Here is a 25746-nt window from a genome sequence, read left to right on the forward strand (position 1 = left end):
AGAAGGCAGATATGTTGCACGTGTTTTGGAGCTGCCCAGTGGTATAGAGCTTTTGGGTGGCGGTTGCGGACAAGGATGCCTGAGGTGTTATTGAGATGCATTTGTTGCATCTAGAGGCGTGCCTTCTGGGGATGTTCCTCATGAGTAAAAAAACATACTGCACACCTCACTGGGATGAAATACCTGGTCTGTGTGCTTGTCAATCGTAGGATTACTATAGCCTGGAAGGCGAAGCAAGGGCCCAGTGTGGATGCGTGGTGGTGTTATTTGAAGAGATGGGCGATTGCTGAGACCTTGGCCTGGAGTGGAGCTGTATTTAAAGGACTGAGGGAAGTAAGTGACGATGTGGAGGCTTGGGTAGCCTTGACACAAGCTATGTTCAGTCCGTTAGATGACATGCCTCCATAGTTGATACACTTTGGACAGACATAATCACTATGATGAGCACTATGTCCATGCGTCCTCGTGGGATATGTGGGCAACTCCATTCTTGATCAATTGGATTGAAACCGCACAAGCAGATGGTAATGTAAGTTTCCTTGGTTGTGTTTAGGGTTTTTTATTATTTCTCTTTTTCGCTTATTGTTTTTTCCCTTTATTTTTTAGTTTTTTGAGCAGCCATGCTTTGATCTTTTGATTTGTTTTATTATTCATTTGGATTGTGTGTGTACTGTACTGATCGATATGATTGTTTGCAAAGTGATGACAGCAATCTATTAGTTGTATTTGTTGTAAGTTTATTTTTGTTTTTTGGAAATAAAAACAGTTTTAAAAAACAAAAAAAACTCTGCTTTTACATGCAATGTGCCCAATTCTTTCAGGCCACGTCCTGTCCTCAAATGTCAGTATCTTGTCAGTGGTCTGCATATGTCACCTCTCCTATGCTTAAGCAGTAATTTGTCACTTTGCACAGTGATTATAATACTTTCAGTAAGGGTCTTCCATTGAGAACATTCGGGCTAGATAGTTTGGACATCTGGTAAAACCTGCAAGAATCCGTGATTTAATACTCTATGTTTTTTATCAGCCTCCTTTGACTGTGGACTTCCGCCCAATAGAAGGTAAGAAAATATGTGATGTTTTTCATTTGCAACTTTTAATTAGCTTGTTGTAACAATCACGCATTTCAAAATTCGTTTCCTGTATGTTTGGACATGTCTTATTAGCACATTTCATTTAGTCCAAAAGTTCACAGATTGAAGAGATAAAAAGCTAAGGATAGTAGGTAGCACCGACGATTCAAGTTGGGTCATGTCACAGTTAATTTATTTTTGCAGGAATAGATGGTAAGGTCAGGGCCCAACATGGTGCAGCCCAGTGGGTGGCCAGAATGGAGAGGAAGGTGTCACAGAACTGTTGCAAAAGAGATAAAAGGGATTAAAACCAGTGTTTGTTTTTCATGGAGGATAACACGTTGCATCAAATTCTCAAGAATATCTTAGTTCACTCTTTGGACAGCATTCTCTCAGTGTATTTCTTTATGCTGTCTTTGCATCATCTTATTATGTTCCGCTTGCTACCATTGATGTATTGATTAATGCAGATTGTAATGGTAATTATCATTTGACTGGGAGCCACCCGATAGTGTCAAATTGGTGGTGGTTCTCCTCAAGATGCCATTCATTCATGGGAACCACAACAGTGTCTGATTTAGTCACATGGGTCAAATGATATAAATTTACTAGCAAAGTTTGGTTCCTTATCTTTGATTACCTCAGCCGCCTGAGGTCTCAACCACTGGCTCATTACTTTGAAAATTAACGAGTCTTAATTGGCCTGTACAAACCACTAAATAATTTGCCAGCCTCCTCGAACACACATGCTGAGTATATCGGCATGCTCACTGGTTTATAGGCTCAACATGTTCGTCACATGACACCTTCAAAATATTACCTATTCCACCAACACCTCAGTACTGACAATCTAACTGTCACAACAACCACGATCCCTGTACAAAACATCCTGTATATCCTATCCTTTATTGTGCGCATGTTCAGTGCTCAGTGTCTGGAAATGGGATCATGTCACCCAAGCTTTTAAATCCTGGCACTTATTGTTGATCAGTGTAGACTATTGTTATTTCTTTAAAACCCAGATATTATTTGTTGTTGAAGAAATTCATGGAGTATTTCCAGAAAAAAAAACACTATGGGTTTTTTTTGCATTGTAAGAAGTTGTTGATTCCGCATGCGTTTCACGCTTCGTAATTCTTTTTTGTTAACGCTGTTTCCATGTGATATGCAACACGAAATCTATTCCTCTGCCTCTGCCTAAAGTAAAGCAGGTGCATCCAATACTGTCATAAGACTTCTCATTACACAAAAAAAAAGTCTGATTCCAAAATGGCCGCCGGCGTGGGGAGACGTGAGTGAGTCGCTCTCCGGCCGGGACTATATGCAGCACCTCACTTAGCTGAGACCCCGAGGGTACCGGTCTCACCTGCGAGAGTCTTTTCTCCTCTAGAGTCTCTGGAACTAAGGGGGAAGTGAAACCCCCGAGGGTGGCAACGAGGCGGCACTGGCGGAGCGGACGTCCATCCCCCGCCGCGTCGGAGTCCCTTCCCGCGTAGCTGAGCTTCGGAAGTAGCCGTGGCATTGACATCGCTGGACTGAGGGGAGCGAAGTCTCCGGCGCCGCGGGGGCACGGCGTTAGCAGCTGGATACGGGCTACTGGGAGCATGAGCGGAGCCACCGCGAGCAAGCAGAGGGCACACTGCCTCCCCCCACCACGAGAACTGGCGGAGGCTCCGCCGCGGGCGGGGCCCGGGAGACTCCGGCATTGCTGAGTCCCGGGAGGCGGAAAGCACTCGAGAGGTCTGCGGGGACGAGGACCGCGGTCCCGGATCCCCAGGGTGCTGCGGGTGACGGGGGAAGGTCATGGAGAGACGGCGCTGGAGCCGGGTGAGCACGGTGGATCTGAAGCCGGGGACCACAGTGGTGGATGCCGGCCCTGTGAGCAGCGGAACGACAGATGAGGCTCCCCCCTCTCTCGTAGCCCCCGTGCACCGGAGACAAGTCCCACTGGACTGATACCTGGGGGGACATCCTCTCCCCACGCAAGCTAAATAAAGAAGGTTGGGCATCCCTGATCTCCTCGGGGGGGGGAAAGACCCCACCTCCCATCTAATACAGGGCGTGGAGCCCCTCACGCAGGAGGAGCAGAGAAAAGAAAAGAATCAGGACCTCAGAGCCCCATCACCAATAGCCACAGTAGGACTCAGGTGTCTGGGGCCCCCTCCCAATGGGGTGCGTTTTGTGTATTTGTGGTGGATCGGATGCCCCCGGAGTGACTAAAACAGGATAAATAAAAGCTTGGTGCGAACAGCAGTGGTCCTATCTAGGAAAGCTCCCCACAGCCGCTCCACCAAAGAGAGGAAGATTCTAGTTATAGCGGCGGCACAGTACACCTGAAAGGGCCATGTCTAAAGCGAAAGGGAGGGGAGTGGGGATCACAACAACACCCACAGTCCTCAAAACAAGACTCTAGTATCCTACAATTGTGGGCATCGGACACCCCAGGGACCACCAGAGGTAGATCGCAGGAAGACTCTGTGATACCTACAACAGATCCCATCCCTGCCAACTCGAGTAACCTGCCCCCATCAAGGGACAATATGCATGCCTGGTTTGTTGAATTACAAGATAAGCTAATGACGACAGTATAGGACCAGTTTGCAGCAATAAAGAACGACATGAAACGGGCGGTCCAAGACATAAAACACGATCTGGCCCAGCTTGAAGAAAGGACAGACACGTTGGAAAAAATTGTGCAAAATGCAGGAGAAGAGGCTCAACAGAATAACGAGACACGAGCAGTTAGTGCGATTGACCCACAATCTGCAGATTCAGTGCGAAGATTTGGAGACCAGGTCTTGCAGATCGAATATTCGCATTAAAAATATGCCAGAAACGGTACTAGAGAAGGACCTAAAGAAAGCGGTACAGGAAGTGTTTAGGGACATAACTGAAGCACAAAAACCAGAGGACATTGGAATCAACCGTATCCATAGAGTGGGGCCCAAGCGCACGGGGCGCCTGGGGAAAGAACCAGAGATGTGCTGGTGGCTGTTTCTTCGTACCCGCAAAAAGAACTCATCCTGTGGAGGACGAGACAGCTGGACCGAATCAGGATGAATGGGGTTGACATTCAACTCTTTCAAGATCTGGCGGCTGTAACACTCCTAAAGAGAAGAAAGATGGCCCCATTGATCAGAGAGCTGGTCGCGAAGGAAATCAAATACAAATGGACTTTCCCATTCAGTCTGCTCTTCGAGTGGGAGGGGAAGCAGAGGAGAGTGACCACTTGGGAGGAGGGACTACAAATCATGGACATTTCGGCGGAGGAGGCTTCCAGTGGAGGTGAAATGACAATGGGGGACCACCAAAAGAGGTCGAGAGCGTGGGAATGGAGCCGGCAGAATAAGAAAAGGAACGGGAGGGGAAAGCACAAATCGGCAGCTACGGAATAGTGGTAACTCCCGGCGGATTCTCGACGAGGCCATTCTCACCTCCGAGGGGCATGAAGAAGTACCCGATGAAGGGTTAGGTTTTCGAATAGTTTTCAGGCCCGGCTGTGAAGCTGGAGCGACTCGCGCTACGGCCTGGGAATGCAGCGGGGTTTAGGACCCACTGCAAAGTTTGTCTCGAGTCTACAGAGGGCAGGGAGCGATAGGCGGAACGCCATAGCTACCATAGGTACCCGGGCCCTCCTCAGGAGTAAAGTTTACTTTAGGTCAATGGTTGGGGGACAGTTGGGGTGTCTGGGGATTGGGGGGGGGGGAGGGGGTTTCAGCCGGAAGAGAGGGGGGACTATAGCATTCGGGCTCACAGGGTAACCCACAAGAACCATCCGATATGGGGAAGACCAGGATTGTGACTCTGAACGTGAGAGGCCTGAACTCCCCCCGTAAAGAGGAAAAAGGTGGAAAGCATGCTTAGGAGGGAAAAGGCTGATGTGCTCCTGCTGCAGGAAACTCACATCAGGACCTTGGATAAGGGGAAAAACCGCTTGAGAGGATATGATGTAATCACACAGTCAAATGCAACAGGGAAGCGGGCAGGGGTGATGATAGCAGTAAGAGGGGGATTGGAGGCTTCAATGATAGACAAACAGACGGACAAGGATGGAAGATATGCATTCGCCAACGTCAAAATACATAATTCCAGGTTGACTCTGGTGTCCATATATGCACCCAACACGGGCCAGGATGGCTTCATGCGGGATACAATGGGGAGGTTGGAGGGGTTTGCTAAAGGGGATCTAATAATAGGGGGAGACTTTAACATGGCCTGGCACCCCCAGACGGACAGGAGCGCGGGGGGGGGATCTCATAACCAAGGCGCCCCTTCAGAACAGCTTAAAAAAAGGATGGAAGGCATGACGCTGTGTGACGCATGGAGGGAACTTAAAGGGCAAACCCAAGGATATACGTATTACTCGCACGTACACAATACGATGTCGAGGATAGACTATTTTTGGGTCTTGGCAGGGATTTTAGGGAAGGTTCAGGGGATAGAGCTAGGTCCCATAGCTCTGTCTGATCATGCACCACTCTGGCTGGACCTAGCGAACCCGGGGATGGAGGGATGGAGGGAGGCGTTTGGCGCTGGAGGTTTCCGCAGGAGCTCCTCTTGGACCCAGTGATGGATGAATCATTACGGGACAAAATCACAGAATTCTTTGACCACAATGACACAGGAGAGGTCCCTATAGGCACAGTCTGGGAGGCCTCTAGGGATAAACAAAGAATGGGATGGGAATGTGAATTGGAGAAGAAACTGGCTGAGATCCGAGAGGAACTAATGGCTAGACCCACCAGTAGTTAAAGAGGGCTCTACAACACACGCAGGGGCAACTAGAACTCCTCCGTAATAAAAAAGCAGAGAGATCCCTCCTGTACCTTAAGCAGAGATACTATATTAAAGCCAACAAGACAGATCGACTGCTGGCAAAACAACTCGCTGCAAAACAAAAGTCCCTGACCATCCGAAACATCAAAAACGCACATGAAGAGACGCTCGCGCGTACCAAGGATATAGGGGAAACTTTTAGGGTTTTCTATCAGGAATTATATACATCAGAGCACCCGGATGAGTCAAAACAAGAGAGTTTCCTTCAGTCAATACACATTCCAAAAATTTCCGAAGAAGCCAAACGGGCTCTAGATGCTCAAATAACAGAAAACGAAGTTAAAAAGGCGATAAAAGAGCTCCCCCATAACAAGGCACCAGGCCGGGATGGCTATACAGCTTCATTCTATAAAAAATTTGAGGACATCTTAACCCCATTCCTCACCAGATTGCTAAACTCCTTTAAAGACCATGAGAATGTGACCCCTTCCATGAACGAGGCTAAGGTTATGGTATTCCACAAACAAGGGAAAGATCCCTCCCTTCCGGGCTCATATAGACCTGTAGCTCTGATAAACTTGGACTCGAAGATCCATACAAAAATTCTGGCAGCTAGGCTCCCCCCGCTGCTTCACACCTTAATTAAACTGAATCAGTCGGGATTCATACCTAGGAGGCAGGCCCATGACAACCTTAGGAGGCTACTTCACTTGATAGAAAAAATAGACTTCACCCACACCCCAGCAGTGCTCTTATCACTATATGCCGAAAAGGCTTTTGACCGGGTGGAATGGTCCATACTTTTTAAGATCCTAGAACACATGGGATTTGGGGATCAGTTTATAAAAATGATCAAGGCCAATTACGCCTCCCCAGCGGTTAGAATAGCTATAAATGGGGAAGTTACTTGGAGGGTCAAGATCACAAGGGGTACTAAACGGGGCTGTCCGCTATCCCCCCTCCTGTACGCGATATTCCTCGAACCGCTCCTGATTAAAATTAGGGAATCACCCCGAATTAGAGGGATCTAGATGGCAGGCAGACAGCATAAAGTAATTGCTTACGCAGATGATATGCTACTGGCACTAGAGGATCCAGCAAATTCCCTACCCAGCGCCATACAGTTGCTAGAGGGCTTTGGGGACATCTCGGGTCTGAAAATTAACAAAAATAAGTCGGAAATCTTGCACTTAGCCGGGAATAGAGAAATTATGGAGGGCGAGGTGGGCCCGGTAGGACTCCGAATAGCGAAGGAAGGGATTAAATATCTGGGGATTACTCTTACATACAAAATGGAGGCCCTCTTTAAAAGTAATTATCCCCCGCTTCTTGTTAAAATTAAAAAAGACCTAGAGCACTGGTGCCCGCTAAACATCTCCTGGTGGGGTAGGATTCAATCAGTGAAAATTAACACCCTGCCCAAGCTGCTATACCACTTCCAGGCCCTCCCGATTGCTGTCCCGAACACGTTCTTTAGGGCTCTAGCTAAATCAATCTCAACCTTCATTTGGAACAAGAAACCCCCAAGAGTTGCCAGAGGAGTCCTCACGGGTCACACCAGAGAAGGGGGTCTCGCACTCCCACACTTAAGAAACTATTACCATGCGGCACAACTTTGGGTTCTGAAGGAATGGCTTGGGGAAGACCAGTGATCGATCTGGGTGACTCCGGATAGGGCAGTGGCAAGAACCCCTCTTGAAGATCTGTTGTGGAAACGTAAGCATCATAGACACCCAAACCTTCGCATTAGTGGGATCATGAAAGCAACACTGGATGCATGGGACAAGCAAACGCGGAAAGGGAGTATGACCACGGAGACCGCCCCTTTCACTCCGATATGCAGGAACCCTCAATTCCCTCCGGGACTGGAGCTACGAGCTATGAGAAGTGGGAGGGGGCTGGCTGCAGGAAAATGGGGGAAATGTTCCTAGAGAAGTAAGAACCTTTTCGGATTGCAGGTCCTTGTGGAAACTAACAACGGCAGACAGGTTCAAATATGAACAACTCAAACACTGGCTGACAATGACCGAGATATCACAGGCGACAACCAGGGAAATAACTACATTTGAAAGGTTCCTCCTCTCTAACTCAGGGGACAAGAAGCTAGTCTCCACTCTATACAACTTCATTAACTCGGAGGCAGAGGATTTAAAATGGGTCTATATGAAAAAATGGGAGAATACACTGGGGGAGGTGATCCCGACCCTACAGTGGCAGACGTTATGGGCAGACATCCCCAAATTAACACGAGCGGCCCAAACCAGGGAAATGTGGATAAAAATAATTACACAATGGCATTACACGCCCGAGAGGCTCAACGGCATGTATCCGCAAACATCGAACGTTTGTTGGAGGGGCTGAAATGACATCGGCACTTGGAGACACATCTGGTGGGACTGCCAGGGAGTTAAAGGCTTTTGGACATAACTGATCACGGAAATGAGGAAAATGTTTCCAGAGGCAGATCAGTTAGGGGAAAAGGTCTGGCTCTGTGGTCTGAAAGGGCATCAAGCAAAAACATACACCAAAGTGCAGTGGAGAAGCTTCATGGGCCCACTCATCGCGGCTTGGGCCACAATCGCACAGAACTGGAAGAAGCAAGACCCTCCACTAATCTTCACCTGGCTACAGAAGGTCTGATCGCAAATGACTATGGAGAAGATTACGCATGACCTCCAGGGAACACGGGACTCCTTCCTAAAGGAATGGGGGGGTGTGGCAGAGTATCTTAAGTCGGATTACATGGAACAATGGTGCCCTCATAACATAAGAATTACGGACCTTTTCACCTCATAGACAGTCCCGACAACTACTGAACACTGAGATCTCTTTCGGCAAGAGGTGTGTTGGGGAGGGGGGGACGGTGGGCGGGGGGACTGTTGGTAAGTTGTAAATGTTGCTTTTTGTGAAAACAATAAAAACAAGTTTTAAAAAAAAAAAGAGTCCTCATATCGAAACAACCTTTTCATGTACCTTTTCAGGGATGTAAATTGTGGGCAAAGGTGGCAATTTTACATTCTGACTGTTAACACATGCAGCACAATTTCAAACTGCTTTCCATCTTGTTCCACAGTTCGCCACTATACTAACCCCCTGGTCCTCCTTTTAGTCCTATTCCGCCATACATAACCTTAATAATCAATACCAACTATCCTGGGCCAAATACTTTTCATTACTCCCCACTTACACACAATATTTTCCACATTTGCTAGAATCCTTCACATGATGCCATTGTCTTTCCAAACCATTCCTTACAATGCTTGTCACTAACATTAGAAATTTCCTTTTGCCACATTCGAAGTGTATTGTGGCAATGTGAAATTTGTAAATTGCACTTTAGCACAATACAATGGCCACCATCTCAGTGAGACACCTCCCACACATGTATTTATTTTTTGCTCCATTGTCTATGCCCTGTGATAGACTCCCCTGCCGAGTTCTAGATACTAAGGGGGCGACTCAAAGGGCTTGGTACCTCCCAAAGCCATTGGATGATTGGCATGGGGCGGTATTGTGAGGATCTCCTGGTCCCCCTCTCTGGGTCCCTGTCACAGGCCAGTGGACAATCGCAGGACGTCCCTGCATCTAGGTCCTGGTAGACCTGGCCCTCCCCGGTACCCCAGTATATCAGTGTTATCTGAGGAAGGGTTTGTGAAACTAGGGAACCCAATAACGAGAGATCTCATAGCGGTGAGGGAACCCTTTTGTTGGAACTGAAAAAGAACTAGGAAGAACCCTCAAGTGCGAAGAACCCTCAAGTGCATCAACGAGCCAAGAAGGCCCGACAGCCACGGGGTAACCAGGGAGATATTGTGTAGCCATCCATGGGATGGAGAGGTCCACTGAAGACTGAGTGGGAGAAACATCGTGACATTTTTGGGGTTTGAGAAGATCCAACTTTTAATTAAGTTGGCCAAAATATATATAGGGCTAGTATTACTGGCACGCCCTGTCGATGTCCCTTTTCGAGTTTCAAAAACAACAACTGTAATACTCCGCAGCTTCCACTAGATGTCGGCCTATGCACAGCATGTGAATCGAAGCAGATACAAGCATCAGAAATACGATTACAGTGAGTAATGTATCCCATATATAATATGCAAGAAGAGGGGTGTAGGGGAGCAACTCTGGGTCCCAGCATCAATCTGCTCAACAGTCCAAAGATGTTCTCCTCCAAGCGTGCTTTCGTGCCACAGCAATCATCAGAGAGGCTGATTGGTTTCCGGTGTTCAAGGTTGAATCACTCTGGGAAGTACCAGCTTGTAGCAGCAAGCAATTCTGGCATATGTAGTGTAGAGCCAGCCAGGATCCAACTCTCCCCAATTTTCAATGCAAGCCCTCAATAGGGAGCGGGGGATACCAACAGTGTGGCACTCCAAAGTCAGGCATGTGTAGAATGGGTACAGCCCCTCTGGAGCCCCAGTCTCCAGTTACATGTGCAAGCAATAAGATGGGTGGTTGGAGCGCAACTCTGGGTCCCAGGTGCAATCTGCTGAACAGCCCAAAGATCTTCTCCGCCTAGCGCACTTCATGCCCCAGCAATCATCAGGGAAGCAGATTGGTTTCAGGTGTTCAGGGTTGAATCCTTCTGGGAAGTACCAGTCTGTAACAGCAAGGAATGGTATCTGTAGTGTAGAGTCAACCTGGATCCAACTCTCCCCCAATTGTCAGTGTCAGCCCTCAAAAGGTTGGCAGGGGGGTGGGGGTTAGCAACAGCGTGGCATTCCAAGGACATGCATGTGTAGCCCTGGTGCAGCCCCTCTGGAGCTCCAGTTGCATGTGCAAGCAAAAGGAGGGGTCGGAGGAGTGCAACTCTGGGTCCCAGCTGCAATCCGCTCAACAGTCCAAAGATCTTCTCCTCCTAGCGTGCTTTCATGCCTCAGCAATCATCAGGGTGGCTAACAATTTTCTGGAGAAAAGTTTGCATTTGAGCTAATTTACATACTTGCAATGCCTTGCTGTTGTGGCTCAGAACTTGAGGTGAAATTCCAGCAATGGCTACTAAGTGGTGTTGTGGAAGGTGTGACATGGCTCAAATGGACTTTCCTATTTTCACATTTCAGGCGAAGGTTTTTTTTCCAAACCTTTTTAATACCACCATAACTTTCTTCGTTTTGTGAAAACATGGCCAAATGCTCCAACCACAGGGCTGTCAGGACTATACTGCACTGATGATCACTAATAAGGGTGAAACCAGGTATGTAGTTGACCTGGCAGCCTTGCAAATGTCTGTCTTGGGTTGATTAAGCCATGCATAAAGTAGCACGGTCCTCTTAGACAAAGACTATTTCCTGGAGAAAACGATTTGCATTTGAGCTAATTTGCATTCCCACATGCCTTGCTGTTGTGGCTCAGAACTGGAGGTGAACTTCGAGCGATGGCTACTAGCTGGCGTTGTGCAACATATATATATATATATATATATATATATATATATATATATATAATTTGATATGATAAGTCATTTATAACGGGCCTGCACACAAGTTTTTCTAGGCGTGTATATGTGTGTGTGTATATATATATATCACTAAAAAATACATTTGTGATGTCATCTTCGGTGTCCTGGGTGTTAGTGTTAGCTGTGCACATTGGTGCGGGCAGTTATGGTTGCTTAGCCCACCATAAATGGCGAATTTCAGGGGTTTTTCGGTTTTACTTTGAACCATAATGGCACGTTTGGTTTGAAAGGTTTTTTTAAATGAAGTGTACAGGTTTTTGGTAGGGCAACTTAAAACCATAACGTCCCCTTAACAAAGTTTTTTTTTTAGTGAATTTGACGGGTTTTTAGTAGGGCAACTTAACCAGAACGTCCATTTAACAAAGTTTCTTTTTACTGAATTTCACAGGTTTTTTGAAAGGGAACTTAATCATAACATTGCGTTAATAATGTTTTCTTGCTGAATATACAGTATCATCATGTGATCTTGGGAGATATGTTGTATAATTTACTTACTTTATATACATGAAACATAGAACATACATAACCCCCTCGCTATTGATATTTGAAAGGCACGGACTGAGCGCCTGTTGGCGGACGGGCGCGGACGAGGTCAACAGTACCCAAACAGCCAGGGGGTACCTGAATTTGTACTATTGTCTTACACAAAAAAGTCAACTTTAACAAAGGAACACATGAAGATTGTAAGTACTATTAAATAAGTAGGGAAACTTAAACGTGTGATATAAAAACCATGCATTTAATGACCATGTAGAATGAAATGGATTATACCAGTACAAAAAGAGTATGCCTCCAACGTAATTACCTCACAGAAACTCCGACAGTAGACGCACGCAGTACAGCGAAGGCAAATTACAACAAGAGAGTAAGTGAACTTCATTTTTCGTGTGTGTGTGTGTGTGTGTACTTTTTTTGGTATGAGGGGCCGAAAAAATAATTTCTTTCTGTTGTTTTGACACAGAAATGTGCAGTACTTTGGAGTGGCTGGAGGAGAATTTTCCACATGGGGAAATGTCCGAAGATAGCGATAATAATGATAGACACTGCTCTGCATAAGCAAAATAAGGGTCAGTATTTGATGGGCATTTAACATATATATATTTATTTTTAATAGACCAGAAAAAAAGAAGAAAAGCCAACAAACGACACAGAGGAAGACAGGGTGAAAAGGATAGAACTGAAAATGGACACACTGAATGACAATTTTAATAGTTTACGGCAATTTGTGGAGGAGTTTGTGAGAGGAAAAATATGTTATCACTGTCCCACCTGTACCTGCCACCCTTCTCCATTCCCTAGTGAAACTTCCCCAAACCTTCAAGAAGAAAATAGACGTTTTGATGAAACATCCATCCCTTCTTCCCCTCACAAATCATCCCCTCACAATCAGCCTGTGTTAAATCCTAATTCCCCTATATTCGTGTCAGTATCTGCTTCCCCCTGTATTTCTGTTGATTGAAGTGTGTGTGTTTTTAGAAAGTTTTTGTATATTAGTTTATTAGTTGTTGATGAAGAGTTTGAGGAATTTTTTTTATTTAAAAAAAAGACTTAAAATGTCCGTGAACAGCGCACCTCTTTGAGCTATCCGTAAGCAATAGAATATGGATGTTCTAACGGCAATACACCTACCCGTACCAATGCCAACCAAGATGGAACTGATCTTTGAATACACCTTCTGTGCAAGTTGTGCATAAATAAACAGAATGGGGAGGCCTAAGGACATTATACCTCTTCGTACCGCTCACAAACAAGATAAAACATGTTCTTAGAACACACCAGGTGTCCGGGATGTCTGCAAATGAGCAAAATGGGAGTGTTCTAAGGACACTATACCTGTCCGTATCGTCTGCAGCCAAGATGGAATCGTCCGTAGAACAGGCGTGGTGTCTGGCATGTTCGTAGTCAAACAAAATGGAGGTGTCCTAAGGACTCTAGACCTGCCCATATAGTCATCAGATCATGTACGCACATGCGTAGTACACCCATAAGGACTGCAAACATCACAACTGTCCCTAACTGTCCGTCTCACTTGTGTCGCATTATTAATTAGTTCCAGAACCCGAGCACTGTCCGTAGAAAACCCATGCGCATGTCCGTTACTCTGCATTTGCTGTCCAGCGGCCACGCATTTCCCTCGCGGATGTGTTCAGCACGTCATCATGTGACCGCACCCACGCTGAGTGTGTGGACTAATTTGCGCAGTTTGTCTGCCTCCGCAACATTGCAAAAGAACTTGTACATAAATGAGAAATTATTTCACAGTATAAAATGACCATTTCACATGTCCCATACAATAGCTCTACCTGTGAACGTGTCGTTTAGAAGTTTAGCAGCGCTTTTGAGTGATCAATATGGTCATGAGATGCACCCCTCCACCCCTATAAATGGCCACCAAGCTCATCTTCATTGTGCGTCTGGCTATAGCAGATTCAGTTGTGCTGCCTTTACTGCTGTAGGGATCATTTGGCAACTAATCGTTATGGCATCCATGTCTACTGTTGCTTCATTAGACTCAGTACCACCCCCAAACCCTCCACTGCCACCACCTCCCCAAGGTCCTGCAGAGGGATATACAGGTCAGGATGTAGAGATTGAGGAAGAAGAGGAAGAAGAGAATGAGGTGGAGGAACTCCGCACTACAAACACTCGCCGAGAGTCGTGGGTGTGGCGGTTGTTTTCCGTTTATGGGAACGTACCGAAAGCATGTGCGAACCTGGTCAGGTGTAACCAGTGCCCGTTGCTGCTGAGTCGCGGTGGACCTGGTGCGTACAGCTTTGGTACGACAACCATGAAGCGACACCTAACTTTGTTCCACAGTGCGGACATTCGCAAAGTGGTGCCATGCGAAGAACGTAGTAGATAGAGTTCCTCTACAGCATCCTCCGTGTCCGATCCTCTCACCACAAGAGACACTCCTGTGGGGGAACGCATCCCTACAGCTGCCTCACAAGCCATTCGCGATGCTGTTGACCCTTACTTTTCGAGGATGACAATATTGTGTGTGTATTGTGACGCAGTACTCTGCAGGGGGGAGAGTCTTTAAAGTGCTTTTGAGGCTACGGTCACGGAGCACCAGAAGTGCTCCCTACCTAAGTAAAGCCCACCCTATATCTTTCTCTCTCCACCTGGCCCTTCTTATCCCCGTGGTTGGTGTCCCTTCCGTACCCTCCTTTGCCCTCCTCTTCTTGTGTGTCATGTCCTCAAAAGCAGTAAACTGGAAAATATCAAAAATTACAAAAAAAGGCTCTTTTCAGAGCCACCTTTCTCAGTTTAACAATAGAACTATCAAGTGACCAGTGTAGGCCCCCGCGCATTTTTGGAAAGGTCCGCGGACAGTCGTAGGACACAAAAATGGAGGGTGCAAGCATAGCAAAACCAATGGACTTTTCGCTGGGAGTAAGTGGTGGCTCTGAAAAGAGCCTTTTGGTGGTGGTGTGTGTGCTTCAAAAAATATAGGTTGGAAAAAATGGATTGCCAAATAGGTGACTATGATTTCAAAAAAAGTCGCAATGCATTTTGTACATTGCAAAGAAAAATCCGATTGCCAGCATATGTGAGATGGACTCCATCTCTGCGAAAAATGAAAGCGCTGCGAAACAAAATATTTTCATTGTGGAAAGAGGACATGCCAACATCCCTTAGAAAGGCACAAACAGCCTTGTTGACATTGCACCGCGCTTTCTCCATTTGTGGACCAAATGCAGAAGAACGCAGCCATATTTGTCTTCGTGCAATACGGGAAAAAACTATTTGGCAATTTGGAAACATGTCCAGGACCTTCGCAAGTCCTTCCTTCATTGCAAATTGCAAAGAAATTCCAGAGACATGGCATAAACTGTTTCCACCGCAATGAATGATAAGTATATCAGGATGCCGCTCTGTCTGTAAAGTTGCAGAGAGAGGTACCAAGTCCTGCCACCTCATTCCACGCACGCCATGCCAGTGCACTTCCACATAAGGCAATCCAAGATCTGCAGATGGACCGCAACTTTCTGCATGCACCTTCAACCAATGTATCCATGAGTCTCCCAAAATCCAGATAATCTGTTTTCAAGCACACAGAGCCATGGCTGTCTGGTCTCCTGACAGGGAAAATACGTTCTCACTACATTTCTCCGTACAGAACACACCCACTGAACTTTACTGACCAATCCCTACCTTCGCACATTCTCATTTGCATGCGTCTCCACCCCAGAATCCCCGTTGGTAATACGCGCCGCCTGCAAACTACTGCCATGTTCGCAGACACGTACAGGATCAGAGCGTGACGACTGTACATTTAAATATTATTCCCCCTTTCCCCTTTAAGGTGGGCTCTGAAAAGAGCCGTTCTTTGTCTTCTTTTGGGTAGATGCCTTACAGACACCTGTTATTTTGTATTTTTTTTTATTTTTGTTCTTACTTTACTCCTACAACCATTACAGAACCTTCTCCAAAGCAAGCCTCACATTCCAAAAGAACATGGCATTTCCCAAAGAAGATAACGCAACACCATCTGCTTCAAAATAAGCCGCATTACTGTGAACAATAATCTCGTGGCTGCAGAAAAACATAACAGCGCGTAACAAAAAAGCATGCATGCCGCAATTGATGTTACACCTCCCAATACTTTGATCAGGACAGAAAACAGAACGGTTGTCCCATTTTCCTCTCGGGAGTAAGCCAGGAATTTTTTTTTTCGGAGTTGGAAAGATGTTCATGACTGCTTGAACCAACTGTTTCAAATCTTCCAACAAAGTACGTGAACACACGTAGCCCAAATGGCAAGCACCGTAGTGCAAAATTATGACATGAGGAGTGGTCATCGTACGCATCTCGGTGCAAACTTGGAAAATTGCTGCAACATTGCGATCAGTCTCAGTTCTCCACACTACCACCACTCCTCTCACATCGAAATGGTATGCCACATGCCAACTTTCGGCATAGTGCTGTAAACCATGCACAAAAATATCTCCAAGGATCATAACCCTGACCCTCTGCACCGCTGCCATCTTCAGTATACGCACTGTCTTTCGACACAAAAGAGCAATGCGAACATCTGATTGGCTGATACCTACAGTCCCCTTTCCATGCTGGATTTGCTGTAGAAACCCGTATGTGACACGCCCTACTGCAGACAAGCGTTGTCTACGTGCGTCACGTAACTCTTAGCCAGTCCTTCTACCCTTTCCACATCACTCGCAAATCCATAGCCTCATTAGTCACAGCTAAGCAGTCACACAACCATCCACCAAACACATTCAACATCCCTACATCTAACTCCATCATCAAAATTGCGCACTTCAAATATATTATTGATCACTCTGCATGCAAGTCTCATATCATTGCAAAGCACCTACTTCAAAAACTACTGTGCAAGTGTTGCGGATTTCTACGTACAGCTCCATGCATGCGCACATGCAATGGCTGAGTGTGGGGCAATGGCTGAGTGGGGGAAATGGCTGAGTGGGGGAAATGGCTGAGTGGGGGGAATGGCTGAGTGGGGGGAATGGCTAAGTGGGGGGAATGGCTGAGTGGGGGGAATGGCTGAGTGGGGGGAATGGCTGAGTGTGGGGAATGGCTGAGTGGGGGGAATGGCTGAGTGGGGGGAATGGCTGAGTGGGGGGAATGGCTGAGTGGGGGGAATGGCTGAGTGGGGGGAGCGGCTGAGTGGGGGGAGCGGCTGAGTGGGGGGAGCGGCTGAGTGGGGGGAAGGGCTGAATGTGGGGAATGGCTGAGTGTGGGGAATGGCCGAATGTGTAGGAATGGCCGAGTATAGGGAATTAGCTGAGTGTGGGGAACGTACATAATATGCATTGATTTGCGGGAACATTCGAATGAACATATATGATACCACACCTCACACCTACTCTCCTCTTTACACCATCACTCAAATAGAACACAGGGATACTATGACACCATTCGGTATAACTGTTCTCATATCAACATCTCCCGCTCACTCCCCATCACTCTAAGTAACCACCGCTGGTTTAACACCCCCAGCCAGGCGTTTCTCCTCAGGCCTAACGCAGCCACTCTCGAGCTGGATTAATTCTGCCGGAGCGTACACATTCTCCTGACCTCTCAACCACCACACCTACCGCTAAGAAGCAGCTACCACATTAACCCCGCACCAGCTGCACACATACTTTGTGCGCACACGCACCTTTTGTCTCTCTTCACCCTCTCTACTGACTCGAACCTCGGTTCCCAAGGGCGTTCAACCTACCAGCGCCTTCAGACCATACCAATGGTATATAAGGCGCTATATAAATGCAAAATAACAATAACAATAACATATAAAGTACAGGTATGCATATTTTAATCAGAGAACATGTACAACCCTTATGATTGCATTTAAACAACTTAATGCCACTAAATCTGCATAGCCAATACATACCAATGCTCCCCCTTTAAGTGCAAGATGTCCGATTTGTCATTGACAAACCACACTACTTCCCGCATAACCTATACATACGTTACAACCCTTCCTATTTAGCGCAAAACTCGATTTTCCATTAGAAAATGCACAATTTGTTACTGTGTACCGCCTACATAAATGCTACTTACAATACGATCTTATGAGAAAAATAAACGCTCCCGATTGCTGTGGTGACATCTCCCTCTGAGGCTTTCCCGATTTTTCGAAATCGTACTTATAGTATGAAAGTGCAGAAATTTTTCCCATCTACTATAATGGCCTATTGCTTACACACCTCTCTGCTATAGACAACACAGCTTAAAAGAAACAAGGCATTTTCATAACCTAAAAATTGTACTCATTTCTGAAGCACGTGCAACTAACATACGGAAAATAACATACAAAAGCAGCACATGGTGAAGTGAAATGCACATATGCACTGTGCTGAAATGTCAAAGGAGAATGCTCCGACAAAAGATGCAAAAGTAAAATGTACAGTAACATCACTGCTTTAAACAGAAAGTTACTAACTTCTTTTTACAATCGCAGTGAAGACTACTCTCCTGAAAATCAACAGCATCTCCACTGCAAACTACATATCTGAAGAAACCTGGTTATTCAGCAAAAAAAAGTAAGTTTAGTACGACCTTTATATTCTAACTATTCCTCAAACAGACTGTGTAGGTTATGCATTTAATTTTTTTGCACCAAAGCAAACAGTGATTTCTGAACCATTCTACCCACAAATCCCCATTTAGTCAACAAAGAATAACAGGCAGAATGGCTCACAAATCCCTGTGTGTTTGGAACTCAAATAACATACAGAAGCCTTAGAATGTTAGTACTAGAAAACAAATAGCTGTTTCAATTTTATGCCATTACATTTACTATTAATGCTTCTCCTCACCACTAGCCCACTTTGTACTCACATCTGAAGCACATTGTAGTGCTGTACAAACAGAAAAATAGCCTTCCCAAATCATTGTAAGAGGCCAATGCACATTCACACACCACCACAAAGAGCTTCCCCATCAAACTCATGCACGCATGCACACAGCACACATACATTGTACAACAGACCAAACCATGCCTTCTTTTTTACAACAGACCCCAAAGAATGCCTACCAAAAAGCAAGTCCGTAGAAAGGAACGCAGAAGTAGAGCAAATAAAAATAAGTGTGCAACCTAAGCATCCATCTGTAGCTGAGTTTGTAGAGAAAGTTAGAACAAAACAGCTAATGCAGTCGTTTAGCAAAACATATGAAGCATCAACTACCGAAACTTTACCTTCTCCAACAAAATGTGGCACGAAACACAAAACACTTTACAAAAAAATATCGGCTACCAGTACTGCTAACAATGCTCCTATTAATCCTGATAGACTAACAAGAACCTATAGTAAAAAGAAGTATTTTAGCAAAAATGTTTCGCCACAGAGTCCTTCAGAATCTAATAAGAAGAGGACCGAAATCATCCTCAACCCTTAAAACGTACCGTAGAAAATGAATCCTACAAGCTCTCGTTGACAGTGCAATTCTTCTCAAAAGGAAGTTGTTTATATTAGTGTTAAATAGGATGAAACCACTAACAAAACTAAGTACCAAACTACAAAAGAAACTTATCAATAAACAGAATGTGAACAAAAATAACTTCTTACATATTTGTGGAGGTGAATGGAGTCACACCACAACCACAGAACCATATTTTAATGAAGAAGCATACAAACAAACTCAAACAAACAAAATTTCCATCCATAGCAGTGGACGAGGGTATGAAAAAATCAATAATAGCATCATGGAACAAGAAACACTGCTTAGAAAAGTATCCCCTGAAAACTCAGAATTACCTCTCGATTCGACTGAACTACACCGTGCAGTGTACAAGTGGCCATGCATGTCAATGTGTGCCATTCCTAACAAATCTTTCAAATCTTTACGTCAGTTCCTCAATCAGTATGTAAAAGGTAAAGACAAAATTAAAATGAAAGTGCTGCAAAATATGGATATCTGTCCAGTGCGCAAATACACAGGACTACAAGGACATTCATTAGCCTACATTTCTGGACCTAGTTGCAAAAGCACCTTCCATGACATTAAAAGGATATCAATACATCATTCAAATGTAAGAAATATAGTGTATAAAATATACTATGCTAAAAGTCCAGCTTCAGAATTAGCCACTATAAATCACAATCTTCTGCATGGTATACCCAAATATCTACAAGAAGAAATTGACCGTATCCAGAGAAAATATTTTGGAAGTGAAAGCCACTTACAAAATGCAATAGTTCTAGAACAGACTGGCAACAATTCTGCACATAGCAACCTTCTATTACACACATACAAAAAAGAAATACTAAAATTTAAAAGTGCATCGGCTGAAATACCAAACCGTGTGTGTGTTGCCGCAGAACGTTTTACAAAAGGAACACAAAAAATGTAGACATAGCCTACAAAATAGAAGACAATGAAGATTCCAAATGGTTTGAAGTAGCTCTCTACCTTTTAGCCGAAAATAAATATCAAATAAGTGAACCCCCAATATGTTGCAGTTACTGTACTACAAAACTAGACAACAACCAAACTCCTTCATGTGCTATCACAAATAATTTGGAATTGTTTCCACTACCAAAAACTCTGCAACAACTCAATTTGTATGAGAGCATCATAATTCAAACAGTTCATCCATTTCAAGCAATTATACGCCTTCATCCAAAAACAGCAAAATTACCCCCCTCTGAATTGGTGAAAGGCATTCGTGGCAAAGTAGTTTATTTGCCATTAGCTCTAACAGAAAATGTATACACTCTAGGAGTGCAACGTTCAATAGAACATTCTTTAATTGTCTTGGTAAATGGTGTACCAACAAAAGACAAAAAAAATAGCAACAACTGATGGACTTACATAAAGTTAGACAAGCCTTGCAATAGCTAAAAGAGAATAACGATTTTTACAAGGAAATAAATATTGAAGAAAGCTTAAGGTAAACAACTGAAATAATTTGAAGAGTCATCAGAAACTGGACAATTCGAACTTCTGAATCCTGCTGCAGTATCCACTCTTTTGGACCATTACACAATTCATCCATTGCATTCCAATGAAAGCATAGATGATGCACTAGAAACTTACCAAATGCGACAAACCAAAGGTTCACCAATGAGCATATGGGAAAAAAGTATAGAGGCACGTGCTTTTCCACTGCTATTTTCTACTGGCAAAGGTGAGACCCACTCAGATTACGGCATCAGAATACTGCTCATTACAAATGTATTCGGAAGGTCCCAGGTTTAGACAAAATGTGGAATACATATTCCACCTACTCTTTGAAAGTGAACTAGCAACCCTATGTTACGGAGTTGCACACATTTTGAAATCTGGAACCCACTTTCAAAATATGTCAGCTATGCAATTAATACAAAAAGTACAAGAAAAAGATGAGGTTTTACAATCAAGTATAACAAATTTGTTTGCAAACATGCGTGGTACAAAATAATACTGGTTCCGACGGCACAGAGACGTACGTTGTATGATCAGAAACCTTGGACCACCGACTTGGTTTGTTACACTAAGTTCTGCAGAATATGCATGGGAAGATTTACATGAGTTCCTATGCATATCAAACACCAACAAAACCAACATACATTTATTAACACCTGGAGAACTTTGCTCTCTAGATCCAGTTAATGTCTCAAGATATTTCCATCATCGTTTCATTGCTACGCTACACTTTATTTGCAATTAAACTGTTCGACCCCTCAGAGAAGTGCAACACTTCTTTTGGAGAAAAGAATACCAAGCGAGAGGAGCACCACGTATTCACATGCTTTTATGGATCAAAGGTGTACCTAAAATTGGTCACGACACTGATGCCACTGGTTTGCAGTTTATCCAAAAATATGTCACTTGTGAAATCCTTTCACAATGGACACATAGTGACCTGCATGGGCAGATTTTACAATTTCAAAGACACAAATGTGGCAAAGATTGTCGTCGCAAATACACAAACAAAGGGAAATACTACACCAAATGCCGGTTTGGTTTCCCTAGACCAGTTACAGAAACAGGAGAAATGAACAACTTCATGTCTTCAGTTCGACATAGTGTTAAAGGAAAATCACCTAAGAACACGTATTACATAAAAAGAACAGAAGAATCAAAATATATCCACGATTACAATCCAATCATTGCCCTCTTATGGAATGCAAACATAGATTTGCAGTAAATCGCAGACAATTCTTAACAAAAGCAGAAAAAACAGAGCTTCAAGACCTCTGGGATGACCTATCATCAGACAAAACACTATCTCAGAAATTGTACAGCCTAGGCATAAAAAAATGCTCTCTCATAGAGAATGTGGCGCCTATGAAGCGGCAGATCGTTTAACCGGTACTGCTTTGTACAGAAAATCAGACAACATAGTATGGCTAAGTCTTGGTCTTGCTAAATCTCGAAAAAGTTCTGAAATCATATGAGGACATAGAAACAATTGCCAGAAATGATCCCAACAGTCAAGACATTTTAAAAAACAATTTACTGGACACATACTATCCGAACAGGAGTAGCACTTTGGAAAGCATGTGTCTATACCACATAGCTCAAAACTTTGCATACAAAAATAATGTAAAACCCGATGAAAGCAAAGGCAGATATAGAGTTACAGATTGCAAAAGCAGCTTAATGACAGTAGTTAACCTTCTGTAACAGGAAGCCAAGAACCACTAGAGCAGCCACTAATAGTAAATGAGGCAGAATTAGCTATGACAGAAGTGGAAAACACCATGTGTCACTATCGAGAAAATATAGAAGACTTAACTGTACAACAAGCAAAACTTAACAAAGATCAGCGCACCATTTTTGAAGACGTAACAAAACATATTGCACATGGTGTACAACACGAAAATAAAGAATGTACCTGCCAAAATTACAAACCAATACTGCTGTACGTCAGTGGTGAAGCTGGGTCAGGAAAAAGCATTCTTAATCAAAAGCATCAGCAAGTTCCTTCAGCAATTGACAAACCACAAACTGTCAGCTGTTGTAACTGCCCCCACAGGCTTAGCTGCCTACAACATAGGTAGTGTCACTTTATACCGATTACTACTTCTTCCAGTAGAACACCAAAACTAATTAGACTATTACAAACTTTCTGCAGAAGCTGCAATGGAACTACGCAGAGTATTAAAGCAAATGAAAATGCTCCTAATAGATGAAGTGAGCATGGTCTCCAACCTAATGTTGGCTTTGATTCACCTCAGATTGCAAGAAGTACTTAAAACAAACTACGAAGAACTCTTCGCAGTGAAACACATTATTGTTTTCGGAGATCTTCTACAATTGAAACCAGTGAAAGTTGAACCTATTTTTAAACCCTTAGAACACAAACTCTGCCGTAAAACTGTTGGCAGCATCGGAAATGTCAACCTTTGGCAACATTTCCAATACAGATAATTAACAGAAAAGAAGCGGCAATCTGCAGATCTCACTTATGCCAACATCCTAAAAAGTATTAGAGTTGGTGTGGTTGTAGGCAGTGTGTACATGCTTGGGTGTATGGCATACAGCCTGCAACCATGCATCCAAAAGTCTACATTTTGTCCACAATCACTGCACTATATAAAATCCATGTAGCCTTAAAAGTTAACAGACTATAACTTTGTTGTTGGGTGCATGGCTTTTGGCCATGCACCCAAGTCGTTACACACTATCCACAACCACCTGATCCAAAAGCAATACTACAGGTCTATCCATTGCTGTGACATGCTGTGCTGGTTGTGGCCAGGGCCTAGAGTCTTGGAAGTATGGCCTACGGCCTACGGCCATGCACCCAAGACTAGGCCCTGGCCACAACCACCGCAGCATATTACACCCCTGGTCGCTTGTACATGAGTAACACACCTACACAATGAAACAGTATAATTGTACCATGTACTCAATTCGTACTCGGTACTCTAGGCCCTGGCCACACCTACCAGATACATAGTCGAATGTATGGGTGTGATGTATGAATGTGATGTTCTGCATTGTTTGTCGGCAGGGTCTACACTCTTCGGTGTATGGCGTACAGCCTTCAGCCATGCATCCAAAAGTCGACGTCCTGCCCACAAACGCTGCACTATGTAAAATCCACATTGGCTTATAAATTTAGAGCTTATAAGTTTGATTTTGGGTGCATGGCCTATGGCCATGCACCAAAGACTGCAGGCCCTCCCCACAACCACCTCAGTGATGTGCAGTAGTACGGGTGTATCTATAGGTGTGGGATGCTTCAGTGCTTCTGGCCATAGGCTGGACTCCTAGCTGTATGTCCATAGATATTACAAGGTATGGGTGTGCAGTGGCTTAGACCGCCATTGCTTACAACTTTGTTCCCAAGACTGTACACACTCCCCACAATCATCTAATCAATACTACAGGTGTATCCATGGGTGTGGCATGCTGCGGTGGTTGTGGCCAGGGCCTACAGTCTTGGAAGTATGGCCTTCGGCCTATGGCCATGCATCCAAGACTGTAGGACCTGGCCACAACCACCGTAGCATGTCACATCCATGGCGGCGTACTATTGAATAGCATACCCATAGGAAAAAATAATGTAATTACGGCATGTACTCAATTTCAATGTTCTCTAACACCATGCGTGTCCTTAGAACAGTGTCAAGTTCCCTGTGCACAGGACGGACTGAAATACTGCCCTTATTAGACCCCTCGTTTTCTGTACGTACAAACATCCCAAACAAGGCGGGCATAGAAAATACATCATGAACACCTATCGCAAGAACAAATGCAGTTTTTCACCCATCTCTTACTGTCTGAACCTCCCCAAGCACTATGACACAGCAAAATAGTTTTCGAAATGGCATGTTGCCGCTGGTTGCCGCCCCGCTGTCGGCGTATCCAAGATGTCGGGCGCATCCAAACAATCTGACGCTGAACACGTCTCACTGCAGTCAATTGGCAGAGACGTCGCGTGTCCGCGGTCATGACGCCAGCCCCTTAGCCAATCGGGATCTTGTCTGCGGAGCGAACAGGGAAGTGTGACCGCAGAGCGGACATAGATATCACTAATTTTTTTGCTTTGTGTTTTGGTCATTTTAAAAAAAACTACTGGACCGATTTACACCAAATTAACAAAAGCATGCTTTTGGGACCAATCCGCCGCTCCTGCCGCAAATCTGGTGAAAATCCGTCCAGCGGTTTGGGCTGTAGGCGTGCACAAAGTTTTTTCCCATTATGTCTATGGGAAAAAAAGAAGTTTTGCGACCCCCCCTATAACTTTTCCCCCCCCGGACCAAACCTCACCAAACTTTGCAAAAAAATTCTGAGTGGGCCATATACTTTCATTGCAAAGTTTGGTGATGATTTGTTCAGGAGGAGCGAAATTATAAGCCGCTCAAAAAGTGCTCTTCCTATGGAAACAGCAACTTAACCATAACTACACGGCCACTACCGTGGCCGTGTAATATATATATATCTAAATAAAAGCTTCAACCTGACACATGTTTTTTGTCTCATGCAGCACTATGACAACATCTGAAAGTAAACTACCTGCACCTGCCAACTTTTCACAGTGTGGCACTGGAAACGATCTCACACTGCCCATGTGCATAGTTTTAGCCATACCTAACATTTTGCATTATCAACTGTCCTTCAGTGTACGGTTCATGGTAAAATAACATGCTATGCTGGGTTTGAGCCTGTGTGTGTGTGTAGGGGTGGCAGGGGTTTCAGGTTGCGGTAGTGAAAAGCCAGGTTTTGAGGGCCTTCCTGGCGGTGAGGTGGTCCTCTGTGGGACAGAGGTGGAGAGAGTTCCAGACGGTGGGTGGTGGGACAGAGGGGGAGGAGCCTCCTAGTCTGGAGAACTTTAAAGGGGGGACTACCAAGAGGTGTGCTGCACCTGATCTGAGGGATTGTTTGGGGTGGTAGCATGTATGTTTGTTTTGGAGGAATTTGGGGCCTTCATGTGGAGGGCACGTGGGTAATGCACATTGCTTTCAAAATGTCCCGTCAGCTGATGGGCAGTCATTGGAGCACCCTAAGTTT

At 44.7% G+C, this 25746-nt stretch overlaps 1 protein-coding gene across 2 annotated transcripts in view; it reads left to right on the forward strand.

Moving 5' to 3' along the window:
* HDHD5 (haloacid dehalogenase like hydrolase domain containing 5) overlaps positions 1 to 25746 on the forward strand; it is a 511697-nt gene that overhangs the window by 331994 nt on the left and 153957 nt on the right. For both annotated transcript variants that reach the window (XM_069628653.1, XM_069628652.1), the window contains exon 5: positions 1028 to 1061. In XM_069628653.1, the coding sequence (XP_069484754.1) occupies positions 1028 to 1061 (34 nt within the window). The remainder of the gene's footprint in view (positions 1 to 1027; positions 1062 to 25746) is intronic.

The sequence above is a fragment of the Ambystoma mexicanum genome, chromosome 12 (assembly GCF_040938575.1).
Source record: "Ambystoma mexicanum isolate Mex_15411 chromosome 12, UKY_AmexF1_1, whole genome shotgun sequence".
Taxonomy (NCBI): Eukaryota; Metazoa; Chordata; class Amphibia; order Caudata; family Ambystomatidae; genus Ambystoma; species Ambystoma mexicanum.